The 23,821-nt window shown below is 45.0% G+C and overlaps 2 protein-coding genes across 8 annotated transcripts; one reads left to right on the top strand and one right to left on the bottom strand.

The window, feature by feature from the left end:
• Nucleotides 1-876: 876 nt before the first annotated feature.
• On the bottom strand, nucleotides 877-14,064 carry adgra3 (adhesion G protein-coupled receptor A3). Of its 3 annotated transcripts, XM_077500395.1 has the most exons (19): nucleotides 13,267-14,064; nucleotides 12,041-12,112; nucleotides 9,942-10,013; nucleotides 8,127-8,198; nucleotides 7,977-8,048; nucleotides 7,728-7,888; nucleotides 6,517-6,730; nucleotides 6,273-6,437; nucleotides 5,836-6,037; nucleotides 5,602-5,751; nucleotides 4,885-5,043; nucleotides 4,592-4,759; nucleotides 4,244-4,454; nucleotides 3,845-4,053; nucleotides 3,540-3,664; nucleotides 3,340-3,463; nucleotides 3,122-3,267; nucleotides 2,960-3,055; nucleotides 877-2,426 (listed from the first exon to the last, which is right to left on the bottom strand). In XM_077500395.1, exons 1-19 carry the CDS (start codon nucleotides 13,470-13,472, stop codon nucleotides 1,124-1,126), a joined length of 3,927 nt encoding a protein of 1,308 aa, XP_077356521.1. In that variant the 5' UTR covers nucleotides 13,473-14,064; the 3' UTR covers nucleotides 877-1,123. The 3 variants fall into 3 exon arrangements, with proteins under 3 accessions (XP_077356521.1, XP_077356518.1, XP_077356520.1); XM_077500392.1 differs by having other exon boundaries at nucleotides 2,960-3,267; XM_077500394.1 differs by having other exon boundaries at nucleotides 2,960-3,267; nucleotides 7,724-7,878.
• Nucleotides 14,065-14,322: 258 nt separating this feature from the next.
• On the top strand, nucleotides 14,323-23,625 carry LOC144003871 (coiled-coil domain-containing protein 149-like). 5 transcript variants are annotated; one of them, XM_077500516.1, is made up of 13 exons: nucleotides 14,325-14,660; nucleotides 15,168-15,329; nucleotides 15,415-15,453; nucleotides 16,719-16,826; nucleotides 16,892-17,008; nucleotides 17,104-17,276; nucleotides 17,849-18,066; nucleotides 19,073-19,217; nucleotides 19,332-19,408; nucleotides 19,522-19,554; nucleotides 21,026-21,115; nucleotides 22,696-22,984; nucleotides 23,082-23,625. In XM_077500516.1, the coding sequence occupies exons 1-12, from the start codon at nucleotides 14,613-14,615 to the stop codon at nucleotides 22,980-22,982; spliced, it is 1,497 nt and encodes a 498-aa protein (XP_077356642.1). In that variant the 5' UTR covers nucleotides 14,325-14,612; the 3' UTR covers nucleotides 22,983-22,984; nucleotides 23,082-23,625. The 5 variants fall into 5 exon arrangements, with proteins under 5 accessions (XP_077356645.1, XP_077356642.1, XP_077356644.1 ...); XM_077500518.1 differs by having other exon boundaries at nucleotides 14,327-14,660; nucleotides 17,849-17,921; nucleotides 17,985-18,066; nucleotides 22,696-23,625; XM_077500515.1 differs by having other exon boundaries at nucleotides 14,327-14,660; nucleotides 22,696-23,625.
• Nucleotides 23,626-23,821: the final 196 nt, after the last annotated feature.

Raw genomic sequence — 23,821 nt, 5'->3', positions numbered from 1 at the left:
ATTTAAAACAGTGCGTCAGTGCTGTTTTGAAGAGAGCACATTTTTAACAACAAAGTTCACTTGTCTCCTAAAAATAACTCCAACAGTTGCCTTTTCTGTCTAATTTTAAACGTCTTCACAAAAGTAATCATTCCAGTCGGTTTTCTTTTGAAGATTGTACGCGTGTCCCTCTGATTTCAAGCAGTATATTTAGTGCCCTCTGCATAATTCAAAGCTCTTGTTAGGGTTTGTCTCATCCAAGCTACTCAGGCAATGGATCTCGGTTAAGTGTAGATTCATTAATAGGAAATGTTCGAACTGCAATTTAAATTATTGCAAGCCACTGTAACATTATGCACAATTTGAACATTAAAACTGCTTTTAAATATAGGGGGGAAAAAATTATCACATTAAATGCAAATGTTGACTACAACTCAGCTGTACAGGTGCTTAAAAATGTTCTTTAATTCAAAAGTAAAAAGAAAAAGAACTGATGTAGTGTACAAAAAAGTAATCAGCTTGTATACAAGATTTATTTTAGTTTTAAGTTTGTACTAACTACATATCACTTTTTTCACAAATCTTTTGTTTTTGTTGTGTTTACAAGGATGACAATGGCAGGCTAATGATGATGATGAACTTGAAATGAGCCTCTGCTCCAACCTGTCTAGTCAGCTGTCCATTTGGGCACCAAAAAGCCCCACCGACAGGTTGCAATTAGAAGACACCTTGCTCACCCTGCGGTTCGGAAACGGGGGGGCCTCCGAAGGTCAGCGAGAGAAGCCAATTAGCGGCTTGTCACGTCGTGTCGGCAAAAGCAATTCTTGTCTCCAGCTCACCTTTGAACCCAGCACACGAGCCCCAGAGCAAAAAAAAAAAAAAAAAAAAAAATACAGGTTTGCCTGAATCGCCAACTTCAAAATACTTTTTATTATTATTGTTGCTGCTGTTATGAACACAGTGGCAATGTCACATCTCTTATAAAAATAGAACATTTATATATAAAAAAAAAAAGAAAAAAAAAAGTTGAGTGGTACTAACAGCCACTTCTTCCAAACACAACATAAACAGTTAACAATACAAAACAAACGGCAACAGAAAAGGCCTTTCACAGTAACAAGTGTCTTCAGGATGAAACGTGTCACTACACGGTAGTCTCATGTTTCCATAAGCCAGTTTTGACACAGGGGGCGCTCTCGCCCGCACTTACGAGTGGAACCACTTGGCCATTTTCTTTGAACGCGTCTCCGTTTTGCATGATGAGGTTGAGCCCGTACGATTTGGTTTCCAATTCGCCGCTTCCGAACGGCTCTGCGGCGCCGGCGGAGACTTTGGACCCGGAGGGCGCCGCCCCCCCTTCGGCCGTCCCGCCCGACTTGCGAGAGCGTCGCGATAGGCTGGCGCTGTCGCTGCTGTCGTGCTGCAGCTGGCTCCGGTGGCGCTCCCTGTAGGCCATGTAGGCGGCGCGGCGGCTATTGCGCGCCGCCAGGTCGTAATAGTGGTGCCGCCTGCTGGAGGCGCTCTGGACGCTGCCGTCCACGCTGGTGGGCACGTCGTAGGCGTACTCCCGCAGCACCGTCAGGCGGCTGGCCCGGTGAGTGCGGGATCGGTTCTTGTGAGGCCTATTACTGGCCGGATTGTTGTCCGCGGGGCGGAACTGCACGTCCACCGGCGCCACGTGCATTTTGATTTCATTGTCTACCGAATGCTCCGTCAGGCTGTTGTCCAAAATGGTCATCGCCGGGGCGGCGGGTGTGGGCTTGCACTGGGCAGCCTCTGCGTGCAGATTGGTCAGCTTGCTGCCGTGTGCCGAGTTGCGTACGCTGGGCGCGCTCTTATTGGTGTAGGAAGAGTCGGCGCTGCTGCTGCGGGCGCCCTTGTTGGACTCCGCGTCCGTCTTGGCCGAGCCGGGCGCGACTCCACCGGGCTGCGGCAAGAGAGCGTCCTCCTGTGCCGAGTAATCGCTTCTGGCGGAGCAACAGGCCTGCGACCAGAAGCGCCGCATATCCTGCCTGTTGACGCAGTGGTGCGCCACCATGAACGTGGCGAGGGCCAGCGCCGCCACGCCGAACAGGCACGTGAATGCCAAATCGAAAGGGTGGTCCTGCGACACGGCCATGGCGCCGAACACCCACAGGCTCGCGTACAACCCGAACGCCACCGCCGCCCCCGTCAGCTGAGCGCCGAAGGTGTGCTCGTTCTCCAGCGCCGCCAGGGGTGCAGCGTGCGGGACGACGCCGGGCGCAAGGGGGCGGCGCGGGTTGTCCGCCGCGGCCTCGCCGTCCAGGTGCTGCCGCTCGTCGGCCAGTTCCTTGAACTCGTAGCGGCGCTCGGGGTGGCGCCGCAGCTGAAGCAGGATGCTGAGGAAGTACATGCAGTCGACGAAGATGATGAAACCCGCCGGGCCGTAAAAAGCGCCGATGCTCGGCTCCCATGCCATCCAGCAGCTGGAAAGACAAAAAAAAAAAAAAAAAAATTTTTTAACTCATTTGCTCCCATAAACGTATAAATACGTTCTATTTTAAATGTAAGTGTCGTAAGACGTATTTATACTTTTTTTTTTTTTTTTTTTTTTTTATGCTTTGCTGCAGCCTCTCAACTGCAGAGAACAGGTGAAAAAAAATGTTAGTAATTACAAAAATGACCAGCGGGTGGCAGCAGACTAGAAGCGATCAACCAGGGTCATGATGAAAACAAGCCGTTTCCCACAATTCTAAGCAGTTTGTGAATAATGGTGAAATTTAGCTATATTCAAATGCTAATTGTTACAAAACAGAAACAGATAAAAATATGCATTTTTTCCTGATGAACGAAGAGAAGAGACTAATCTTTGTTTTCCTAGGTTCCATGTTTTTATAGCAATAGAACAATATTCTGTGGGCCTTGCAAAATCAGTCAAAATCCAGAACACAGCCGGGAGCGAAGGGGGTCGCTTCAGTGCAAATTGATGAGAGTCAATGAGTTAACAGGTTCTACTTACTATGGCGCATTGATTTGGCTGCCGTAATTCTTGATGTTAGCTGCCGCTGTGATGCCACAAACAATAGTGGGTATCCCTCCGCCGATTAAGTAGAACCTTTGGGAAGCATAAAGAGAAAGCTCATAAATCAAGACCGAGACATGGCTTGGCGCACGTACGTACCTCAGCATCGGGCGAGGCGGCGGGGGCGGCTCGTCCGGCTCCTCGTAGCGCTTGGCTTTGCGTGTCACTTGCTTGTAAATATTGCGCGCCGTCACACCCACCCAGAGGGCGGTCGCCAGTGTGGAGTAGTGGAGTAAAATGCCCACCTGGTGGGGGTAAAAACTCGTCTCTCACCAAAGTGAACGAGAGAATTTTGAAAACGGAATGCGGGGTCTTACCGCTTGGCAGACGCTGGCGTAGCGCGTCTGGTTGATGCCGCCCACGAACACGGCGCACGTGAGCGAGACGTGGAAGCAGAGGTTGACCAGCATGTGCCAACACTTGCGGCTGACGCGCACCGACCTGGAAGCGACAATGCGGGGCATCAGCCGGAACGGCGGGAGGTGAAAATCGGAAGCCGCGCTGGGCTTGCTCTTACTTGTGGTGGTAGACGTAACTGACGATGATGGTCAGCAGGCAGAAGAGGAGCACCATGCTTGTGGCGTAGATGACGGGATGCAGCGGCTCAACGCTGGGAATGAAATAGTCCACAGTGCTGAGGTCCTGCAGTGGAAAAAATTGACCGGTCACCATCAGTTTATGTGGAAATCTCAGTGATCCACGGAAGCACAGTGCCGTAGTGCTTTGTCATATCAGCCTCACAGTTCTGATGTTCAGGGTTCGAATCTTAACTCGGGCCTTCCTGTGAGCAGTTTGAATGGTCAGAGAGGAGTAAAAGCCTACCATGAGCAGTCCGTAGTTGCCGAGCGAGTTGCAGGAGATGGTGGTGAAGTTGTCGTGGTGGCCCAGGATGCGGCAGCCGTCGCTCTGCCAGCCGCCCTGGCCGCCCGCCAGGCTGAAGTTCCAGCAGGCCGACACGGCGTCGGAGCCGCGGGCGAAGCGCCGAAGGGTGATGTTGACGGGCGTCCGCAGCATGCGCACGGAAATGCCATCTGGATCCGAGAGGACAGCGAACGTTACCCAGGGACTTGCATTTTACTTTTGTCACTGAATTACCACACACTTGGAGAGAGGATAATCAAGGAAATACATTGTTCAAAAACAGCCCTTGAAAACTTGTATATTGTATGCAGTATTTTTAACACGCTGTCTAATCACTAACATAATCAGAAACCCACTTACCTATCTTTGCCATTATGACCGGAGTGGCCACGTTCCTCCTCTTCCCGCCGTCGGCCAGCTGAGACGAGTTGCCGGTAGAAGGGAAGAACTTGCCGTTGCGGAAGCCCAGCAGGTGGAGCTTGTAACCCGTGTCCTCCGCCTGCCCGGGCAGCAGTGCCGCTTGGGTAAAGAGCGACTGAGGAAGCTGCAGGGACGCCTCCACTGTAGTGCTCTAAAGGGACCAAGACAACATTATGAAAAAAACAGAACCAAAACGATTCATCTACAATGAACCCCCATTGTGTTCAAACAAATTTAAACTGCAAGTGTAGAAAATACAGCACGGTATTGATAAGTGCCCTAACTGACCTTCAGTAGAACGCTGGAGAAGGAGCCGGTGGTGTTGCATTTAAAGGTGAGCTGGCGGTCCTGCCCGGGAGTCCGTTCCGAGCTGGGCCTCTGGAACAACATGCAGGTCATGCCGTTCCACTCGTTGGGCTTGACCGAGTGCGCCTCCAGAGCGATGTTGGGGGACGTCTGACAACAAAACAACCGCTTCGTCACTACCAGGTTGAAAAATATATCAAATAAAAAGAACAAACAAACAAGGGCAATATATGCATTCTGAAAATACTGGAGATATTTCTGGTTTGTGTACAGACCAGGGAGAAGGCCTGCGCTGACGCCAAGCGGTGGGCGGCGATCTTCTGGAGGCAGGCGATGATGCGGGAGCACGCCGTGGCCTCGCGCTGCGCCATCCACAGCACGCGCTCGTCGGCCAGCATCAGGTTGCTGGCCATGCTCACCATGACCTCACCGAGCTGGAAAATAAGAACACATCAGACGTCTTTTCAAAGTTGTCAGCGCACAGATCATATAAGAGTGTAACTCAAAATCCAACCATCAACAGCGAAATCCTTGGCAACAAAAGTGAGTACAATTTTGAGTACATTTTTTTTTTTTTTTTTTTACAACGTGCTTTTTGGTTTATTTTTTAGGTCCGTATCACTCCAACCCTACGCCCAACTGGGGACATACGGGCATCGACGAGATCTTTCCAACGGTGTCTGCACACGACCTTGCATTCCGGAGACAGAAACTGTATACTGTGCTGTATACCAAGTGTAAAAAAAAAAAAATTAATAAAAAAAAAAAATAAATAAATAAAAAATCGTTGTTCGTCTCTGTGTGCCCTGCGATTGGCTGGCAACCAGTTCAGGGTGTACCCCGCCTACTGCCCATACCCAGCTGGGATAGGCTCCGGCACCCCCCGCGACACTTGTGAGGAGCAAGCGGTTCAGAAAATGGATGGATGGATATATTATGTTTGAATTTTACGAATTAAATCCACGAAACAAATGTTACAGCTTGTCACTCACGTCTTTAAATTTGTCCACAAACTTTGCGAACTTCTCAATCATCTCCGCCACGAAGATGATGTCCATCTTGTCTGAGAAGTTGGCAGCGTCGATGGTGTAGACCAGAAGGCGGCGAGCTCTGGGCACCACGTTGCTTTCGTTCAGAGGCATCTGACAAAAAAAAAAAAAAAAAAAGTGCATCATGACAGGGTGCACCAATAGGAAGAAATCCCAAGCGACAAGAGCAACGCTCACCTGGTTGATGACATAGAGGAAGCGCGTGACGTCTTTTTGGAACTGGCAGCGGAAGTAATCCTCCTCCGCCCACAGCCCGTTGCGATTACAGTCTCTCCAAGCACGCTGCTCCTCGCCGAAGCCGCCCGAGTAGCTTCCCGCGCTTGATTGTAATCTGTTGCAGGGGAGGAAGGCTCGGATTCCTGCCAGGGTGCGCGGCCACCTGGAATGTTGTCGGAATGGATCTCATTTCCTTGTTACTCAGTGCCAAATACTCACCATTCAGGGAGTTTTCAAAGTTGGAAACATTTCATGAGAACTCATTCATTAATAAGCAGGAATTTAATGCAGATTATTTACTACACGTTTGTAGTAGGGTGTCACTGAAAAAAAAGCCTTATGGATGACTATAAGCATGTTGAGCAAGAGGTGACTCAATACAATTTATGTAAACCAACCTGAAGTCTCCCTTGTTGTTGGAGACACGTTCGGGGGCGCAGTATTTGGCGGAACTCTCCAACACAACAATATGGACCGTCCTGGTGGTGTTTCCTCTGCTTGTCCTGACCCGGCACTCCCAGTTCCCGGTAAAGCCCGGTTGGATGTTCGAGATGGTCAAGGCGCTGCCAGAAGACACATGTCGAATTTATATTCTACGAGTTGCGGCATCAAGCCACTTTTTTAATTGTTCATTGTCATCACCTGGCAATCAGGGAGCAGTTCTGCACCATGTGTTTCTCGATGTAAATACCCTGGGCGGCGTCGGGCGTCACCATGCGCCCGTTCTGGTACCACAGCACCTGCATGTCCTCGGCCACGAAGGACGCCTGGCACTGGAAGGGCAGGCTGTCCCCCTGAAAGACCACCTGGCGCTGGGATGGAGTCAGCTGGAAGGAGGGCAGCTCGAGGGGGGCGTCTGCGACAGGAAGTGAGCCCAATTGGGAAACTAAGTAATCGTAGGAACCCTTGGTAACACTTTCAGATGTTAAAAAGCATCACTGGATAATAATGCGAGTAGATAGTTGCCAACCAAATAGAGATCTACTGTTAATCCAAATCATTCCTCTTGCTAAAGTATTGCTGCAAGCTATTTAATGTTTAAGTACAGTAGATCATCTGTATCACATGCTTCTATTGCTTTTTTGTGTGTCGATTTTTGACTTGACCTAGCTAATCAATTACCGTATTTTCCGCACTATAAAGTGCACCGCATTATAAGGCGCACCTTCAATGAATTACATATTTTAAAACTTTTTCCATATCTAAGGCGCTACATTAGAGGCTGGGGTTACGTTATGCATCCATTAGATGGTGCTGCGCTAAAGGGAATGTCAACAAAACAGTCAGATAGGTCAGTCAAACTGTATTAATAGATTACAAACCAGCTTTCTGACAACTCCATTCACTCCCAAAATGTATAAACAAGTTGTTTTATTATTTTCTCTGAGGTAAAGTATTAGTATTAGCTAGTGATCCAAGATGGCGGGATCTTCTGCGCATGCGCGTCACCGATCGTGCAAGGTCACCAATAGCGTCTTGACAGCGAGACCTGTTGCGGCTCAATATTGATCCATATATAAGGCGCACTGGATTATAAGGCGCATGGTCAGCTTTTGAAAAAATTGAAGGCTTTTAGGTGCGCCTTATAGTGCGGAAAATACGGTAATAACCTGAGTTAAAAATAAAAAGTCACGACTAACCTAATACGGCAATCCCACACATGTCCATGGTTCTCTATTTACAAATCCACATTCTTGCATTTTTTTTTGTGCTCTGAGGTTCTATTTATATGCGCTCCGAACTGATAAGACATTAGAGAGTAAAAACAGACACAGACGCCTACTCTCACACATCAACGTCCCTGTTGATAGCAAAACAAGAAGAGACGGCTGGACTGGCGTTTGCTCGCCTACCGCACGTGAGCTGCTCCGGCTTGACGGCTGTGACGAGCTGGCCCTGCAGCGACTGCGGGTATGAACACTTGGTGTTCTTGGCCGCCACGTTCCTGTCGCGGAGCCAGGGCAGCAGCCACTGCAGGTTGCAGTCGCACAGCAGGTACGGCGTCTGGAAGTCGCTGCAAGATGGCGAGTGAGCAAAGCAGCCGAGTGACCGATCGCTCGCCAGTCGACAATGGCCCAAAAATGTTTCGCATTTGTACTCACAGTGACTTCAATGACACGAGGCTGTCAAAGGTCCCTTGCGCTAACGAAGAGAACAGATTGCCAGAAAGATTTCTGCAAATACGATGGAACACGTGAATTAGTCACGTGGTATCATTCAACTTTTAATTTCATCACTATGAAAACACTTACAGTCGGACGAGACTGGCGAGGCCTCTGAAGATGTCCACGTTGAGGCAGCCGATGCTGTTGTTGGACAACTCCCTGGCGCACAAAAGCACATTTTCAATTCCACCATCAAACTTTCCTGCTGGCCACTTTTATTTGTTCTTTTCATCCCAATAATGAAGGTCAAATAGACCTGTATGAATCTAAAAAAAAAAAAATACATACAGTAATTGATTTAAAACCATTTAAAAAACAAAAACAAAAAAAACACCCCTTTTCTCCTTCTTGTTATACTGCAACTGAAACTGAACCATAAAAACATGGATTTTTTTTATTTTTTTTTTAAACTTCTCCTGGGTTTATTTTTATACCTCACCCCCTCCAAAACAAAATAAAAACAAAACAAAAACGAATGCTTAAGAGCGGCGTGTTGAGACAGAACTACTTCAAGGTGTTTTTGTTTTTTTCTTTTTTCTTTTCCCAAGCATATTTTTGTGCCTGCAGGTGGGTGTCTGCACTTCAAAAAGGCAGACTGAGGTGATTCATCACACGTGATTATCGAGTGTCAGGAGCTGCCGGTGCCTCAGTCGAGCATGTAAACACTCTCGTCAGGAGGAATTACACCAAATTCTAAATGTACAGTTCGTATGCAAAATGGTGGTTAAACCACAACTTTCTTTACACTCGCGTCAAGGAAACGAGGCGCCGATTGGAAGGCGGCCAATCGAGGGACCTCAATACGCCAAGGCGAGACTCGACGAGTGGCCGCTTTTTGTTTCTTCTGCATCACCGCAAGGCACAACGCGAGCATGGCGGTCCACAGAGGCGTCGCGGGGCCGCACGGAGGGGGCCGGAAGGGGAGGCAAAAATAGCCTGATGTGCTAGCCTGAGACCCTTCAGCTGTTTGTGGGGGGTGCAGTGTCGGTCTGTGGAATTCATAATATGCATGTCTGTGTGTTATAATTTCTGTACTAAAAAAACAAAAAACAATAATAAATAATATTATTGTTTATGTTTCTTTTGTTCAAATCAACTATGGTGGATTTGTAGGGACATTTCCTGTGTATGTGCATGCTCCAGCCCCAACATTAGGTACACCTGCATAGAATTAATGGAAACAAACCTTACATTTTACAATGTAATGTTTTTAAATCAGAATTTATGCAAATTATTATCAGGACACCATTTATTTTGTTCTACATCTACACTCATGTGCTGTAGAATTTGCCCCAAATGGCTGCCTCAAACCAAAATGTTTGACTTTGTATTCAATTGGTATGTCGGTTTTTTTTTATTCTTAGGACGGAAAACTCCACCTGGTGAAAACTGATGTCATGGCCTGAGTTGTTCTAACTTTCCAGGGGGCAGCACGGCACCATGTGTTCAAGGGAGCCATGAATATGCAGCACGCACAAGCTGAATACCTTCCTGTCTGGCTTATTGCTGTGCAGGACCGGCCAAACGCAACTTTGGCTTGGCAGCATGTGGACACTCTTGATTCCAAATCACGCTGCATTCAGGGGACACACCGGATTCGCAGTCTCCTGAACGCAGATAGCATAATACTCCCCATTTCCAAGCGCTATACGCACATCCTTGCGCTGGTGGGAGCGTGTGAAATCATCCGAGGGCCCAGGCCGTCTCTGGCACAGAGCCAGACTAAACAAGGCAGTGGAAATAAAATAGCACTTGACTGACCGTCCTCCCTTATGGACGCATAGCAGAGCTGCCGAACACAGTGCAAAGATAGATACGTGCAACAGCTGCTCTCGACAAAGGCAGACAAAGTGGAAGGAAAATATGCAAAATTGGAAGAAGGGCGTTTAAGACACTGCTTACAGTCTTTTGAGAGCTGACAATCCGAGGAAGGCACCTGGTTCAATTCGGCTAATCAGGTTATTCCGCAGGTCCCTGCAAAACAAAGAAATAAAGGATTTTTTCCCCCCATTATTAATTAAATAAGCAGCCTGCCACAGTGAACCATAAACCTTAACCCAAATTTAAAGTGGAAGTCAACCCCAAAAATATTTCTTAACAATAATATGTTCTATGCGAACCCACTAGTCTAAATACGATATTTTGGTTAATATTGTATTAGTGGAAGGCGGCCATTTTGCCACTTGCTGTCAAGTGAAAATGAGATCACAGTTGCTCAGGTCTCAGGTAACAAACCAATCACAGCTCAGCTTCAGAAAACAGGTGAGCCCCGAGCAAATGTGATGTCATCTTCACTCAGTCGACAGCAAATGGCAAAATGGCCTCCCTTGAGATGGATTTGGCTTCCATAACTCGTATTCCACAAATGTAATATTAATCAGAATGTCATTTTTAGATTAGTGAGGTCACATATCAAAAAATGTTTCAGGTTGGCTTCCCCTTTAATAAAAGGAAAAGTCAAGCCACAAGTTATATGTTCATTTAGTAATTTGACATATTCATATTAGATCAGATTCAATGACACATTATTGTTTCTATATGTTAACACAGTCGATCCTATGAAATGCGGGGGGTTTTTTTTTCAATACTTTTGGCGTCATTTTTTGCCTGTGTGAAATAATGCTTCGACCTGATCAGACATTTTAGAACAGAATAAATCACAGAAGGCAAAAATGTGGAACTTGAGATGATTTCGATCCGCTTTCCACAATGAGCATTCCTCCAAAGCAGCAGATCTGCTCAGGAATTAGCATGTGACGCTCTGCTAGTTCGGCTGCCATTTCTTTTTGGGTGGCGTAATAATGGGGATTGTGTGTTGCGGAGACGCCCACAATCTCTCCACAGTCACTGGAGAAATTGAAACCGATTCTCTACCCTCGCTCGTTGCCGTCTTCACGTTCATGGCTGGGTAGACAGTTTCTTGGCAGACAAAGGAGTAGGGAAAAACAGAAAGACACTGGAGGCCGTCGAAAGAGGGGGCATGGGGGTCGCTGGAGGGATGGGAATCTATTTTATTTTCACTGGGTTGAATTTGATGAACGTTGGGAGGGGAGTCATTACAATGACAAAGCAGCTCCACTGACCCTCCAGGCACAAAGGAGAGCTACTTTTAGAGCTAAACTTGCCTCTGGATTCGAATGACAACGGCCTGTTTGAGATTTTACGACCTGATCGTCTAGCCGCTGGCAGACAAAATGCACATAAAAGCCTTCAAAGATCAAAGTTTGCTAGGACACAAATTAAGCAAACACACTTCAAATTCAAGCAGTAAGTAAAAATGAGCATATCCATCAAGACCATAATTTGGAGGGGCCTCGAAAAGAATATGTGTACTTCTTTTCCCCCACAAATTAGGTGTCTTTTAATAACATGCTTTCCAAATACTCCGAGGGTTAGAACAGCTCACACACTGACACATTTTGGGAAATGGACAGCTTCCACAAGATTGACATGATTGTTGAATTTCACACTTGATGCATGTGGAAGCAACTAGAAATGCAACTATTAGTATACAAGCAACTAAAAAGTCAATTTCCCATAACATGGCCACTTCAAAGACCGGATAAGATTAAGGGTCTCTCTACACGCGAGTCCAGAGCTCAGTTACACCATTAAGATCACGAGTCTTTTTACCAACGCTATAGAAAACATACCTCTAATTCCCGACTCATGCAGTCATGTGTTACGGTAGCCTGGGGTAAAAGCAGCACCATTAACGGCCTGGTTATTCAATCTAGAGGAAACCATTCCTCAGTGATAAATCACACGTGGCCCATATGTGCAGGCCGGAGCCATGTTTTTCCAAAGAATCTGTTGCGCTTGAAAAACCAGAGTGGTGTGTGGCACGAGTGACGTTTCACTTGGTGGCGGGCGAAGAAATGATACGGCAAGAAAAGTCCTGACCCATATACCAAGACAATCACCAATGATGGCGGTGATACCCAAATGAACTACTTTAGTACCTTTGACATCATTTGCCGTGTCGTGAAAAAGTGACTTACAATTTTTCCAATGCTGATAATCCGAGAAACGAGCCGTTCTTCAGTTCTTGAATTTTATTGTTGTTAAGAAATCTGTGAAGGGAAAAAAAAACACATTAATGAACAGCAACATAATACAAGGAGCAATAATGACCTTCTCACTCACGACTGTGGGTCCGATTGGAGTCATTATGAGGGATGTTTTATCATCTTGTAAGCACATATCAAATCATCATCTTTTGCTATTAAATGAATAGAAACACCATTAATCTGTTTCAACACTACCCCCCACCCCCACTCATAAAAACAACAAACACAACAACAAAAAAACCTAACCATATATGATATATATATTTTAATAATGATGTCAGTCTGATGTGAATTTGCAGAGAGTCCACAGTTGCTTAGTTAAAATCTTCCACCCTCAGGGCATTTGCTGCTAGACAGACCGCGTCCGCGCAGTCCATCTCCGGATGTCCGCCTGGGGAATCCAAATGGAAGGATCTGGAGGTACCAGACAGAGCCGTCTTCGTTATCTCTACACATAACATTAGTTCCGCTTGAGCTCAAGCCAGGAACAAACTACAAAGGATTGCAAATCACTGTTTTCACACTGCCTTCCAGGTAAAAAGCTGGAAAAGTCGCTTCCTCCGCCATTCCAAACCATCATCAGGGAAATGCGTGACAATGGTGTGACTTAGTAGCTTGACAATGTTGTCATCATCTCATGACCTGAAATCCAAGAAAGACCACAGAGATGTAACCACAACTCCATTCTTACTTGTCCATCCAGTTGCATCACGTCATGAAATAAAACAAACCATCTCAGCCTTTGTCAAAACTAAAAATCGACTGCTGGGGTAGCAGCAAATCCTCCTTTTTTTCATTTCTAGGCCCCAGCGTCTATTATTTCCTTTCCCTGCTCTAGTGTTCTCATGTTGCTGCAATCGTTCAACACCACCACAAAAGCACACACTGAAAAAAAAAAAGCTTAGCTGCACTGTGGAATTCCTACAAGTGCACAGAAAAAAAGTTGAACACGTTTGTGTGGGGGAAACTGAAGCTGCAGGTGTGTTGGGTTGGTGGACTCACCTAGGTTCTCTAGGTCAATTTGGTCATGAATAGTTTTATTAGTTAGTATTAATGAAAAGTGTGCACTAAAAGTGTAGGACCTGTTGAAACCTCACAGGTAGAAGTGGTGTGTTCAGGTGTCCTCGTAAAAGGGAACGCCCATCGCTTATACTCACAGTGCGACAGTCCGATTTGGGAAGGAGTCGGGAGGTAGCGTCTGACGGAGCTCCATGTTGCTGCAGACCACCTTCCTGTCGGACGCCAGGCTTTTCCCGGTGCTTTTTGAGTGCTCTTCGTATTTACAAGCGGACGCGTCCGCCGCCGTGCGGGCGCCACCAATGCAGAGCAGCAAAGTCACAAACTGGAACGAATGAGCTCTCATTTTCCCCACGGGACCGTAAAGTAACCGCAGCGAAAACAGATAAATCTCACGAAACTGAAAAACAATGTTGCTTTTCGTTTTACATTAACCGCAGACATTTTACTTTAGTAGCTTCTTCTGTTTTAGTTATTGCTCCATCGTCCATTGCTTCTTTGCCTTCAATGCAACGGAAGGGTTCTTTGTTCGTTCCTTCATTTAAAATCGCCTTCCCAAATTGCGTTGCGTTTGTTTGAGTGTTTTCTTTTCCACTGAAGGCGCCTGCAGTCATCCCAAAATTATCCACACACAAAAAAAGGGCTCGTTCGGGTAGTGGTCAAATCCAAACACGAGCCAACAGAAGTCCCCTTTCTCCTTTTTTTTTCCCAACAGGAAATCGGCCAGGAAAACACGAGCGACGAGAGCAACAACAGCCCAAAAGTTACGACAGCTCAAAACGTCAAATATAAGGGGAAACTATCGGGGAGGGGAGTATACACATGTATTGTTGCGTGTCTTGAGTTCCTTTCGCGTCTTAGTAAAGAATTCCAAGCGAGTTCTTGTCCATTGAGAAGTCTTCCCTCTTGTCCGCCTGGAGCTGAGTTGGCTACCAGCTTCCGCCTTTGTATTTCAAAATAAGATACGTAGTTTTTGAATTAAAATAAACATTTTCGTTTTTTATAAATACTTGTTTGTAATCATAATTTTATATAGCACTAAGTACGGAAAAATAATGCGTATAATTAATAAAATATCGTTTTACAAATGCGTTTTCGGGTTCCTCTAAACACGGAAGTAAAGGTCACGCGTGTACGCTTTTATCCACTTCCGTTTTCCGCCAGCCTTCGTGTTCATCGCAATTTACAGCCAAAATAGCCCACATATAATACCACCAGAACATCTATATTATACTCATACATTTTTAGGAAAAAACAACAACAACACATTTAAGTCATAGGGGAAAAAGTCGATGAGCAATAAGAACTGGAAATACGATTTATTTTTAAAACAGGAAACGGATACAGTTGTCTTCCTCACGGAATCGTACTTGACCACGCGGGGGCTAGTTTGTGTGACGTAGTCGGTAAACAGACGGCGAGTGGTTCCAAGTCCCGTCCTTCCCCATGCAGACGTTTTCTTGAACATATTCCGGGGGGGGGGGAAATGCAATCTTCTCGAAGCGAGAGTGACTGGCAAGGCCTGGTGAGCGAGGTGAGCGCGCCGCCCACGAATGCACACACGGACATCTCTTTTTCTGTGAGGTGATGATTCTCCTCTTTAACATATGGAGCCAGCAGGTGGGAGTGATGCTCAACTTTTTGTACACAATTCTATATAAGTGGTTCTGGACCACGATCGAACAACTATATTATGAGTGAAACACTTTAGATGTGTTCCAGCTGTTGTTTACTGGGTTTGAGCGCCATTTAATGTTTCTTATCTCCTCCACGTTGCACTCCTGACTCCCAATGTTTGCATTTCCACCTGCTGGTCAGGTAACCACTGTTGGCATTCGAAAGTCACATGACCAGATATCGGCAGTGCATTTATATATTATATATGTGGGCAAAAAAAAAAAAAAAAAAACACAACTCAACTAAGATAACAAAGAGTACAATCATCATCTTTATAAAATAATATACATTAAGACAACTCCAACCACAAGAAATAGTCTTTAATTAACCTTCTGTGTTTGTGATTTGTGTGTGTTTGCGCCAGTTCTTGGTGTGTAAGCGCAAGCTTGAGAGCAAAAAAGAGGCCTTGCTCATCCTGTCCAAGGAGCTGGACACGTGTCAGCAGGAGCGAGACCAGTACAAGCTGATGGCCAGCCAGCTCCGAGAGCGCCACCAAGGACTCAAGAACAAGTACAGGGAGCTTATTGTGAGTTTGTGTATGGAGTGAGGGAGAGTCGGCAGGTTTTGTGCTTTTTCTTTTTTTTTGACACTGACATTTGTTCATGGTCTAGGACGGCGACCCTTCTTTACCACCAGAGAAACGCAATCAGGTAAGTCTCTTCTTTTTTATTCTCTTAAAAAATGTTTTGTTTTGTTTTTTAGCCTTTTTGCATAACCTGAGTGAGGAGTTAGCATAATTTTGTTGTGTGTTTGACAACATGCCTGCTAGTAGGTTAAAGTAGATTAAGTGATTTTTATTTTTTGTTTAATCCTATATTTAAGCGCTGTGTTGATGTGCAAATTGTGCATATATTGTTACAGTACCTTGTAATAATATTCATACCCTTTTCAAGAACAGCATATATGTTTTGTTTTGACAAACAATTAGGGATACTAGGCTGCTATGGTTTAACTTTGCTCACAATGCTGCTAAGTGGAGAGCTAATTTATTGTTGGTGGTGGTGGTTAGGGCTGGGCGATTTAGCCTAAAAATAAAATCTCCGACTTTTTTCACAAAAAAAACAATTTATGATTTTTTTTTTCCCTCGATTTATTTATTTATTTTAAGAAAACAAGTAAAAATGGCATAAGTCAAAGTAATATTTGCTTTTATTTTATCAAACAACAAATAAAAACTTCCCTTTCAAAATTAAAGTGCAAAATGTCTGCCTTAAATAAAATCAACAAATCAAATACATTGAATTACATTTATAAAGTGCAAACTTAGAACTTTTTTTTTTTTTTTTGTAATTAAATGACAGAAAACTCAAAACAACTTTTGCTTCTATTGTAACATAAGTAAACATTTCCCTTTCAAAATTAAAGTGCAAAATGTATGCATGAAATATAATACTTGTGGAAATAAATGTAACATATTGAATTACATTGCAGTACAAACTTTTTGTTTTAGTAATTAAATGACAGCAAACTCAAAACTTTTGCTTCTATTGAATCTAACACTTAACATAACAAAATTTTTCCTTTTCAAAATTAAAGTGAAAAATGTCTGCCTTAAATAAAATACTTTTTGAAAGTAATAAAAATGCATTTAATAAAAATATTTCATTCATAATGACTGTGGCTTAATTGATCATATGGATGTACAAAATTTATAATTCTTGTGAGGATAACAATTGAAATGCTTTAAACAATTCACAAAGTCAATATTTATTAAAAAAAAAAAAAAAGAGGGGGGGGCTTTGGGGAAACTCGAATTAATTAAAGTTTAAATCATCCACACCAAATAATTTGAATTAATTAAAAAAAATTGATATATCGCCCAGGCCTAGTGGGCCAATGTCAGCCATCTCACTTAATCGCCAGGATTGCCTTCCCTGTTTCGTCATCTCCGAATAATGATTGTGCTTCTTAATAGGTGAATCTCGCCCAGCTGCTGAGAGACTCCAAGGAGCGTGTGAAGCAGCTCACCGAGGAGGCCAAGGAGCTGACACAGCGGCTGCTGGAGGCTCAGGGGGACAACAAGGTGAGCGGAGATGGCGCGTGCCTCCGTTCTCACCCGATGTCAACTGAAACCGGCGATGTCGTCAGCTCCTGCGAATGACGATCACGCGGCAGCGGCTGGGCGACGACGAGGTGGGCGCGCGCCACTTCCCCGCGCACGAACGAGAAGATCTGGTGCGACGGCTGGAGAGAGCGGGTCATCAGGTCAGGAAAAGCCGCACGCGTCTCCTTGTCTCGTCTCCATCGGGGGGGGGGGGTGAGTCCGATTTACAGGCCCGTGTTTTGGTTCTACGGCGTAGATGGAGGAGACGGCGCGCAACGCGAAGGCGCTGACGGACGAGCTCCACGACGTGAAGGCGGAGCGCGGCGCGTACCGCGACAAGGCCGAGCGGCTCAACGCGGAGCTCAACCGCGTCCTGGGTAACGGGGACTCGCGTATCGTGGACGTGGACGCGCTCTGCATGGAGAACCGGTAACGCACACGCGCCGCTTCTCCCTTTAACTCATTTACCCCCAGCCATTTTCACATTTCGCAATCCCGTTCGCTCCTGGCTGTTTTACTGGATTTTGACTGATTTTGCAAGGCCCACAGAATATTGTGTTCTATTGCTATAAAAGCATGGAACCAACCAAAAGAAAGATTAAAGTTTCTTCTTTCATCAGGAAAAAAAAGTATGTTTCTATCTGTTTCCGTTTTGCAGCAATTAGGATTAGAAGAGAGCCAAGTTTCATCAGTTTTCACAAATCTATTTAAAATTGTAAGTAATTGAGCTTTTTTTTCTACATGGCCCTGGTTGATCTCCTTTGCTCTGCTGCCACCTGCTGGCCGTTTGTGTAATAACTACCATTTCTGTAACCGTTCTTTGCAGTTGAGAGGCTGAATCAAAGCCTTCTATATTCTCTAACATAAAAAAAAATAAAATAAAATAAAAAAACGTATAAATACGTCTTTGGGACACTTAGAACATTAAAAAAAAATGTATTTACACGTTACTGGGAGCAAATGAGTTAGTTGCAGTTTTGAGGGCACGTTCTGCCTCGAAGGTATTTGCACGAGCGCTTCAAACAACTGCAAGAGGAGGTGAAGCTGCTGAAATCCAACATCATGAAGTACAAGGTAAAGGCTCGTTTGTTGATCTTTGGAAAGATAACCGTGAGAATAACACTGGAATCTTTGCAGGCCGCACTGGCGAAGAGGAAAAACTCCGGCGGTTACGAGAAGTCACATTGTCCCATCACGGGGGTCCTCTCTGCCGAACGGGGTAACCGGCGAGAAACTGCGCAAAACGTATTTCTCGACTTGCATCTCTGCTAGCAGGGTCAGAGTGGGACTCGTATTATTGTGTCAATCTAAAATAGCTTATAATTTTCTCGAATATTCATATTATAGTTGATCCAAAATCAATTTCACAATTGAATGCACTTGCAAGAACACCGTCAGGATTTATTTGAACAAATATGACAACATAATAGTTAATATGGGTAAAAGGACATAAAGGGACCAATTGGCAAGTATACATAATATGGGATAAGACATTTTTCACTTAACAAGACAGATTTATCAAACGTTGTTAAAAGGGAAGTCATCAATAGTCTAAACACGGCATTGTGATTTTGCACTTGGTATTTATTGGAATATGAATTAAGCAACAAACCCACTCATTTTAACTATCGCAGGAGGCGGCCATTTTGACACTTGCTGGCAACTAATCATGGCTCACCTGTTTGGTCATGTGACGTTTGCAATCTGATTGAACCTGAACCGTCAGTAACTGTGATGTCATTTACAGCCAAGTGGCAAAATGGCCGCCCCATGAGATGGATAAAAAAAAAAAACAGGTGGATTTTCCCGCTTAATTCATATTACACAAGCACAATATTAATCAGAATACCGTGTTTAGACTAGTGGAGGCACTTAGAACATATTATTGTAAACAACATTTTTAACTTTACTTAAGATTTAAGCTACCAAGATTAAGGCAGGTAACGCTGCGCTTCCTGTTAGTGCTCTTATTTTGAAGCCTATTCACACCACTAACGGGACGCTGCTAGCAAACTGATGCTAACTTTATGACAGTAACAGTTAATCGGAGGAGGTTTTCCCATCATGCTTTGTTGCTGTTTAATGCCTCTTCTCGTCACATATTAATTTATTCCTACTTTTGGTCACTCCTGGCCTGCCTATACTAAACTAATCATCCCTCGCCACCTTAGCTGACATGATTGTGACGTATGACGTGAAACTGACATTCCTTGCGCCCTCTGCAGTGGAGGAGATGCTTCTGGAGGAGCACGGCTGCAGCCTCCCGGCCACGCCCCAGTCCATTTGCGAGCTCAAGTCCCTGGCCACGGCCCTGCTGGAGACCGTCCACGAGAAGAATCTCGTCATCCAGCACCAACGGCACACAAACAGGTGAACGATCCAAAATACGCAACTGAAGAATATTCTTTATTTTCTTTCTCAAACAGTTTCATGCTATTATGAACCTCTAAAGTGCATTCGACGCAAATCTACCGTCTTGTGTAGGATCCTCGGGAACAGAGTTGCCGACTTGGAACGCAAGTTGAAGACATTGGAGGTTGCTGGCTTTTGGAGTCTTCCAGGTGCGTCCGGTGTTCTCTGGTCTCCGAAAAAATCCAACAAGTGCACACATTTTCCTCCATTTTACACTTTCTTGGTGTGTCTTTGTCTCCTCTTTGCGGCGGCTGCGTCTCAGGCCTGACCTACCACGTATCCGTGGGAATTGGGAGTATGTATTACTTGTGTGTCACCTCCATCCACCATCCACGGTGCAGTTCCCTTTCTCCCCACCAGGGTGCGGTGTTGCGCCGCATATAGGAGGGGAGAAGAAGAGAGAGGGGGGCTGCCGACGTGTCACCGGCACCATCATTCTCCGCCATAAAACTGACAAGCGTCCATTATGGAAAATGATTGCCCACATTACAAACACATTTCGGTGGAATGTGGCGTTATTAGGGGATTTGTAGGCGCCCAAAAGAGAGGCGTGGGCTTGATGTGTATTAAACAGGACGGAATGAAACGGGCGAAAACTATTTGTTTTGAGTGAAAAGCGCATGATTGACGTCCCCCACTCGGCGCCGCATTCGCGCACGTCCATTTTCTTCGGGGTGTTGTTTTGTGTCGCGGCCGGCTCACACTTGAATGGTTTTGTCGTAAAAGGTTGATGAGCGCGTTTGGCACGTTTGTGTGTGTGTTTGCGACGCCGTAAGTAGCATATGGTGTCAGGCCAAGAGGCGCGCAGCCATCACTAATGAAGACGGATGACGGCCAAGTTGAGGCCACTTTTGACGCTTTTATGGACGTGACGCTAATGCTTACTGATCTTCAAAAAAAGATTTTTTTCAAATGCGAGGCCCCGCACAGGAGGAAATATCGCCTTGCGTGATTCCAAGCACCGTGTCGCAGGGAATGATCCAATTTAGCTTTATTGCCGATTCTTAAATGTATTCATTAGGGATGTCAGGCGGTTAAAATTTTAATCATAATTAATCGCATGACTTCAAATAGTTAACTCACGATTAAATTGCAATTTTTATATCTGCTCCAAATGTACAATACAATATTTTTTCATAAGAGTGGAAAAATGTTAAACTAATACAAATATGGATGCATTCTTTTTAGTCATCAATAAAGTAATTTCGTACTAATAATTCATAAAATTAGTTCAAGGGCGACTTGACTCATTGAGACATTTTCAGCAGTAAAATAAAAAATTATATTTTGTCTATAATTAATACCTTTAAAAAGTAGTTTTTCTACTTGCTGTCGACTGATGATGACATCACCTGTGCTGAGGAAGTAGGTAACGGCCAATCATGGTTCAGTTTGCGGACCTAACCCAGAAAACAGGTGAGCCATGATTGGTCGTTACCTACTTCCTCAGCACAGGTGATGTCAACTTTAAAAAAAATTGGTGGCGTTAAGGGAAGTTTAATTTAACTAAGTTTGATAGCCCAAGTGTATACAGTGTTTTGTTTTGTTTTTCTGGTCGAATTTGGCTCTGTTTTGCTCTGACCGACCAATCAGAGGACGCAAACATGCTGATGTCATGTCGGCTGGCCCTATGCGGATGAATTTGAAATCTGATTCATTCACGCCATAAAACGAAGACAGTCGACTGTTCGGAATGAGTAAAAACAATTTCATCTCACAAATTTGTGTTGTGACTGCTCAAAGTGGTTAACTGGTTGTTCTGCCAGGAACGCCGAACGAGGCGACATCCAATGACAACCTCCCGCCGGGGCTTCGTCCAACGCAGGCGGCGTCACCGCATCACCGTCCGCCCGCAGGTAAGGCGGAGTAATCGCGCGTAAAGCCGTCCCGCTGACGAGATGGCACGAAGAGCGCCATTAGCCCTCCGTCTCCTCATCGGCGCCGGTTGCCCAAATGCCGTGGCATTTGGGAAATGGGAGGCAAATTCTCGCCTGCTGACATTCACAAACTTCTCTTGAAAGACTACAGAGTGTGAAATGTGTGCGTAAGGGGCGCCATAAATATGGATGCCGGACTGAAGTGATGTTGTTCTCCTCCATACGTCTGCGGGGCCTTTGAGAGTCTTTAACCTTTTTTTTTTTTTTTTTTTTTTTTTCCCATGCGTGTCCACAAATATGGGTCAGCAATCCCCCAAAGTGTGGCCACATTTTGGCGAAGAGGCAGAACTAAGCTGTAGCTGTCAAACGTCCCCTCGTCACTGTCGCTGCGGCTATATTTAGACTGTTGCTATGGAAGCGCTGGAGTCACAATTGAAAAAACATCGTTTAGCAAACGGCGCGCACTTTGCATTCGGGGCAAGTCGGGGTAGTGGCCTGTCAAAATAGGGGTAGGAACCTCTGGGTACTTCACGATACGATACGACGATACTGCAGTTATCGATATCACGATAGAGGTAATAAAGCCACAATAATCTACGATAAAACTAGTCGACATAAACTGATGTTTTTTCAATGAGAAAATAGTTTATTTTTATACCATTACTGAAACACAATATTAAAACTGGTGTCTTCTTCACAGTGAGTACTTTAGTGTATTTGTTTAAACAAATACTGTATTCTTATCAGAGAACTTTCTGTTTAAACCACCTCTTCATATCAGAAGCTGCATTAAAGCCTTCAGGATGCTCTTGCATTAAAAAAAAAAAAAAACGTTTTTGGGAGTGAATGACAAAGTATTAACACTCTTTTAACAACAGAGTTTTTAACAACCCACAGTGCCAGCCGATTTTGAGAGCATTTTAACTCATCTTTCAAGGCAAAAAGAATATTGTTTTGTTTGCCTTTACTACATATACAATGTGGGTACTAAATGAAAAGATCGCATTCCATTCATTGTAATTTTCCAAATCGTTATTAATCGTCTTCGGCAGTCAAAGAGTTGAAAACGTTTTGACACGTTTTGGGGCTTGAATGAGTTTAATATTCCTCGGAAATTGTGTGCTTCAAAAAGTTGAAACATGAAATATGTTTTAAAATGTTAAAATTGAAGATATAATACACGTTCATAGTATGCAAAACTGAGTCAGTTTCTGCACAAAGTAAACGCTCATGAGTCTTCTTCGCCTGAAGACTTGCGTACATTTCCCCGCCACTCTTATGAGGTGCTCCCCCTAGCGGCCCGCCAAGTAATTGCGCAATAATAATGAACAATGGAGCCGTTATAGTGGCTGTATATTAACTACAAATATTGCGATACTTGCATAGGCGTATTGGTAATCGGGAGACAAAGTCACGATTTTTCACGATATCGATATATTGTGACACTCGAGTCATAACCAGCAAATGGCGCCGCTAGCGCTACTTTCAATGAATTTCTCTCGATTATGATGTACTGTGTAATAGCTAGAAAAAAATTTTTTGCGTCTTCTCCCTCGCAGTTTTCTCACACGACGCAAGTTCCCATGACTCATTGTGGGAGTGCCACACGGCTGCCGGCGACCTTGGCACAGATGGCGCGCCGCATCCGCTGGCGGCGGCGAACGGGATCGACGGCAGAGGAGGGGGTGACCCGGAGACCCCGACCGAAGACGAGGGACGGAGTCCCGTGGAGGAGGCGGGGCGGGAGGCCCGAGAGGGAGACGCGGCGGCGGTGGAGGAGGGCGAGGAGGCGGCGGTGGCGCTGGACGCCTCGCCCGAGGACGTCCGACGTCGAGACGTGGCGTGAAGGTGTACCACGATCCCGCCTTTCCACATTATTTCAACAGTACGTTCATTGATTCATGGTTACTCCTCAATTTGTCTTGTAATAATGACTTCCACCAAGAAAAGACATCAATCCCACCTCCTCCGTCTCCGAGCCGACGCCCACCACCCCCACATCCCCCGCACGCAGGTGACAGCTGGCCTCTCCACGCAAAACGCCAGAAACCACGAAGCGCTTACTTGCTATTTTTAATCCCCACGCCACTAAATAAATTGGAGCGGCGGGCGGGCGGTGTGAACCCGGCGCCAGCCAGCTGATTTGGCACGCCGCTTTTCCTCCCCGAGCGAAGGAGCGCAACTTTCTCAAGCAGATGGAGTGCGAACTAATGAAGTTGTAAGACGATAGCTCGCTTGCTTTTTGGATTCCTCATCAGGAATCTTTGCACGCCTTCAAGACAGCGAGGAGATTTGCAAAGTTGTTGTCGGGGGGGAGAAAAAACAGCATTTTGCCAAGAAGTTCTTGCAAGCTCTTGTGGGCTTGCGTGACATACATTCGGGCAACATAAACGTCGAAGCTCCGAGTGTGAATTTCATGGAAATGTTAGTCCAAATATAGTTTCAAAAATGTTTCATTAAATGGAAATAAAACTATGTCATAAGTTTAACATGTGCTGCTATTTGTAGAAAAGGCACCATTCCACTGTCATTTATATTTTGTATTATTTAAAGGGACACTTTACTTATTTAGCCATTTTTGGCAGTCAAACATTAATATTTTGCCTATAATAAATTTGATATTTTCAGTATTTTTCATGTTCAATTAGTACCTTTTAAAAACACATGTTGCAACTTGCTGTCGAC

Source organism: Festucalex cinctus, chromosome 16, assembly GCF_051991245.1.
Source record: "Festucalex cinctus isolate MCC-2025b chromosome 16, RoL_Fcin_1.0, whole genome shotgun sequence".
NCBI lineage: Eukaryota > Metazoa > Chordata > Actinopteri > Syngnathiformes > Syngnathidae > Festucalex > Festucalex cinctus.
This window is presented reverse-complemented; position numbering and strand designations above follow the sequence as displayed.

Coding starts and splice junctions, on each gene's coding strand:
- adgra3 (XM_077500392.1), bottom strand. CDS start 13,472: ATGAGAGCTCATTCGTTCCAGTTTGTGACTTTGCTGCTCTGCATTGGT. Junction 3,464..3,539: donor AGTTACGTCTACCACCACAA/GTAAGAGCAAGC, acceptor TGTCGCTTCCAG/GTCGGTGCGCGTCAGCCGCA. Junction 2,427..2,959: donor AGCCAAATCAATGCGCCATA/GTAAGTAGAACC, acceptor TTGTCTTTCCAG/CTGCTGGATGGCATGGGAGC.
- LOC144003871 (XM_077500516.1), top strand. CDS start 14,613: ATGCAATCTTCTCGAAGCGAGAGTGACTGGCAAGGCCTGGTGAGCGAG. Junction 14,661..15,167: donor GGCAAGGCCTGGTGAGCGAG/GTGAGCGCGCCG, acceptor TGTTTGCGCCAG/TTCTTGGTGTGTAAGCGCAA. Junction 15,454..16,718: donor CACCAGAGAAACGCAATCAG/GTAAGTCTCTTC, acceptor GCTTCTTAATAG/GTGAATCTCGCCCAGCTGCT.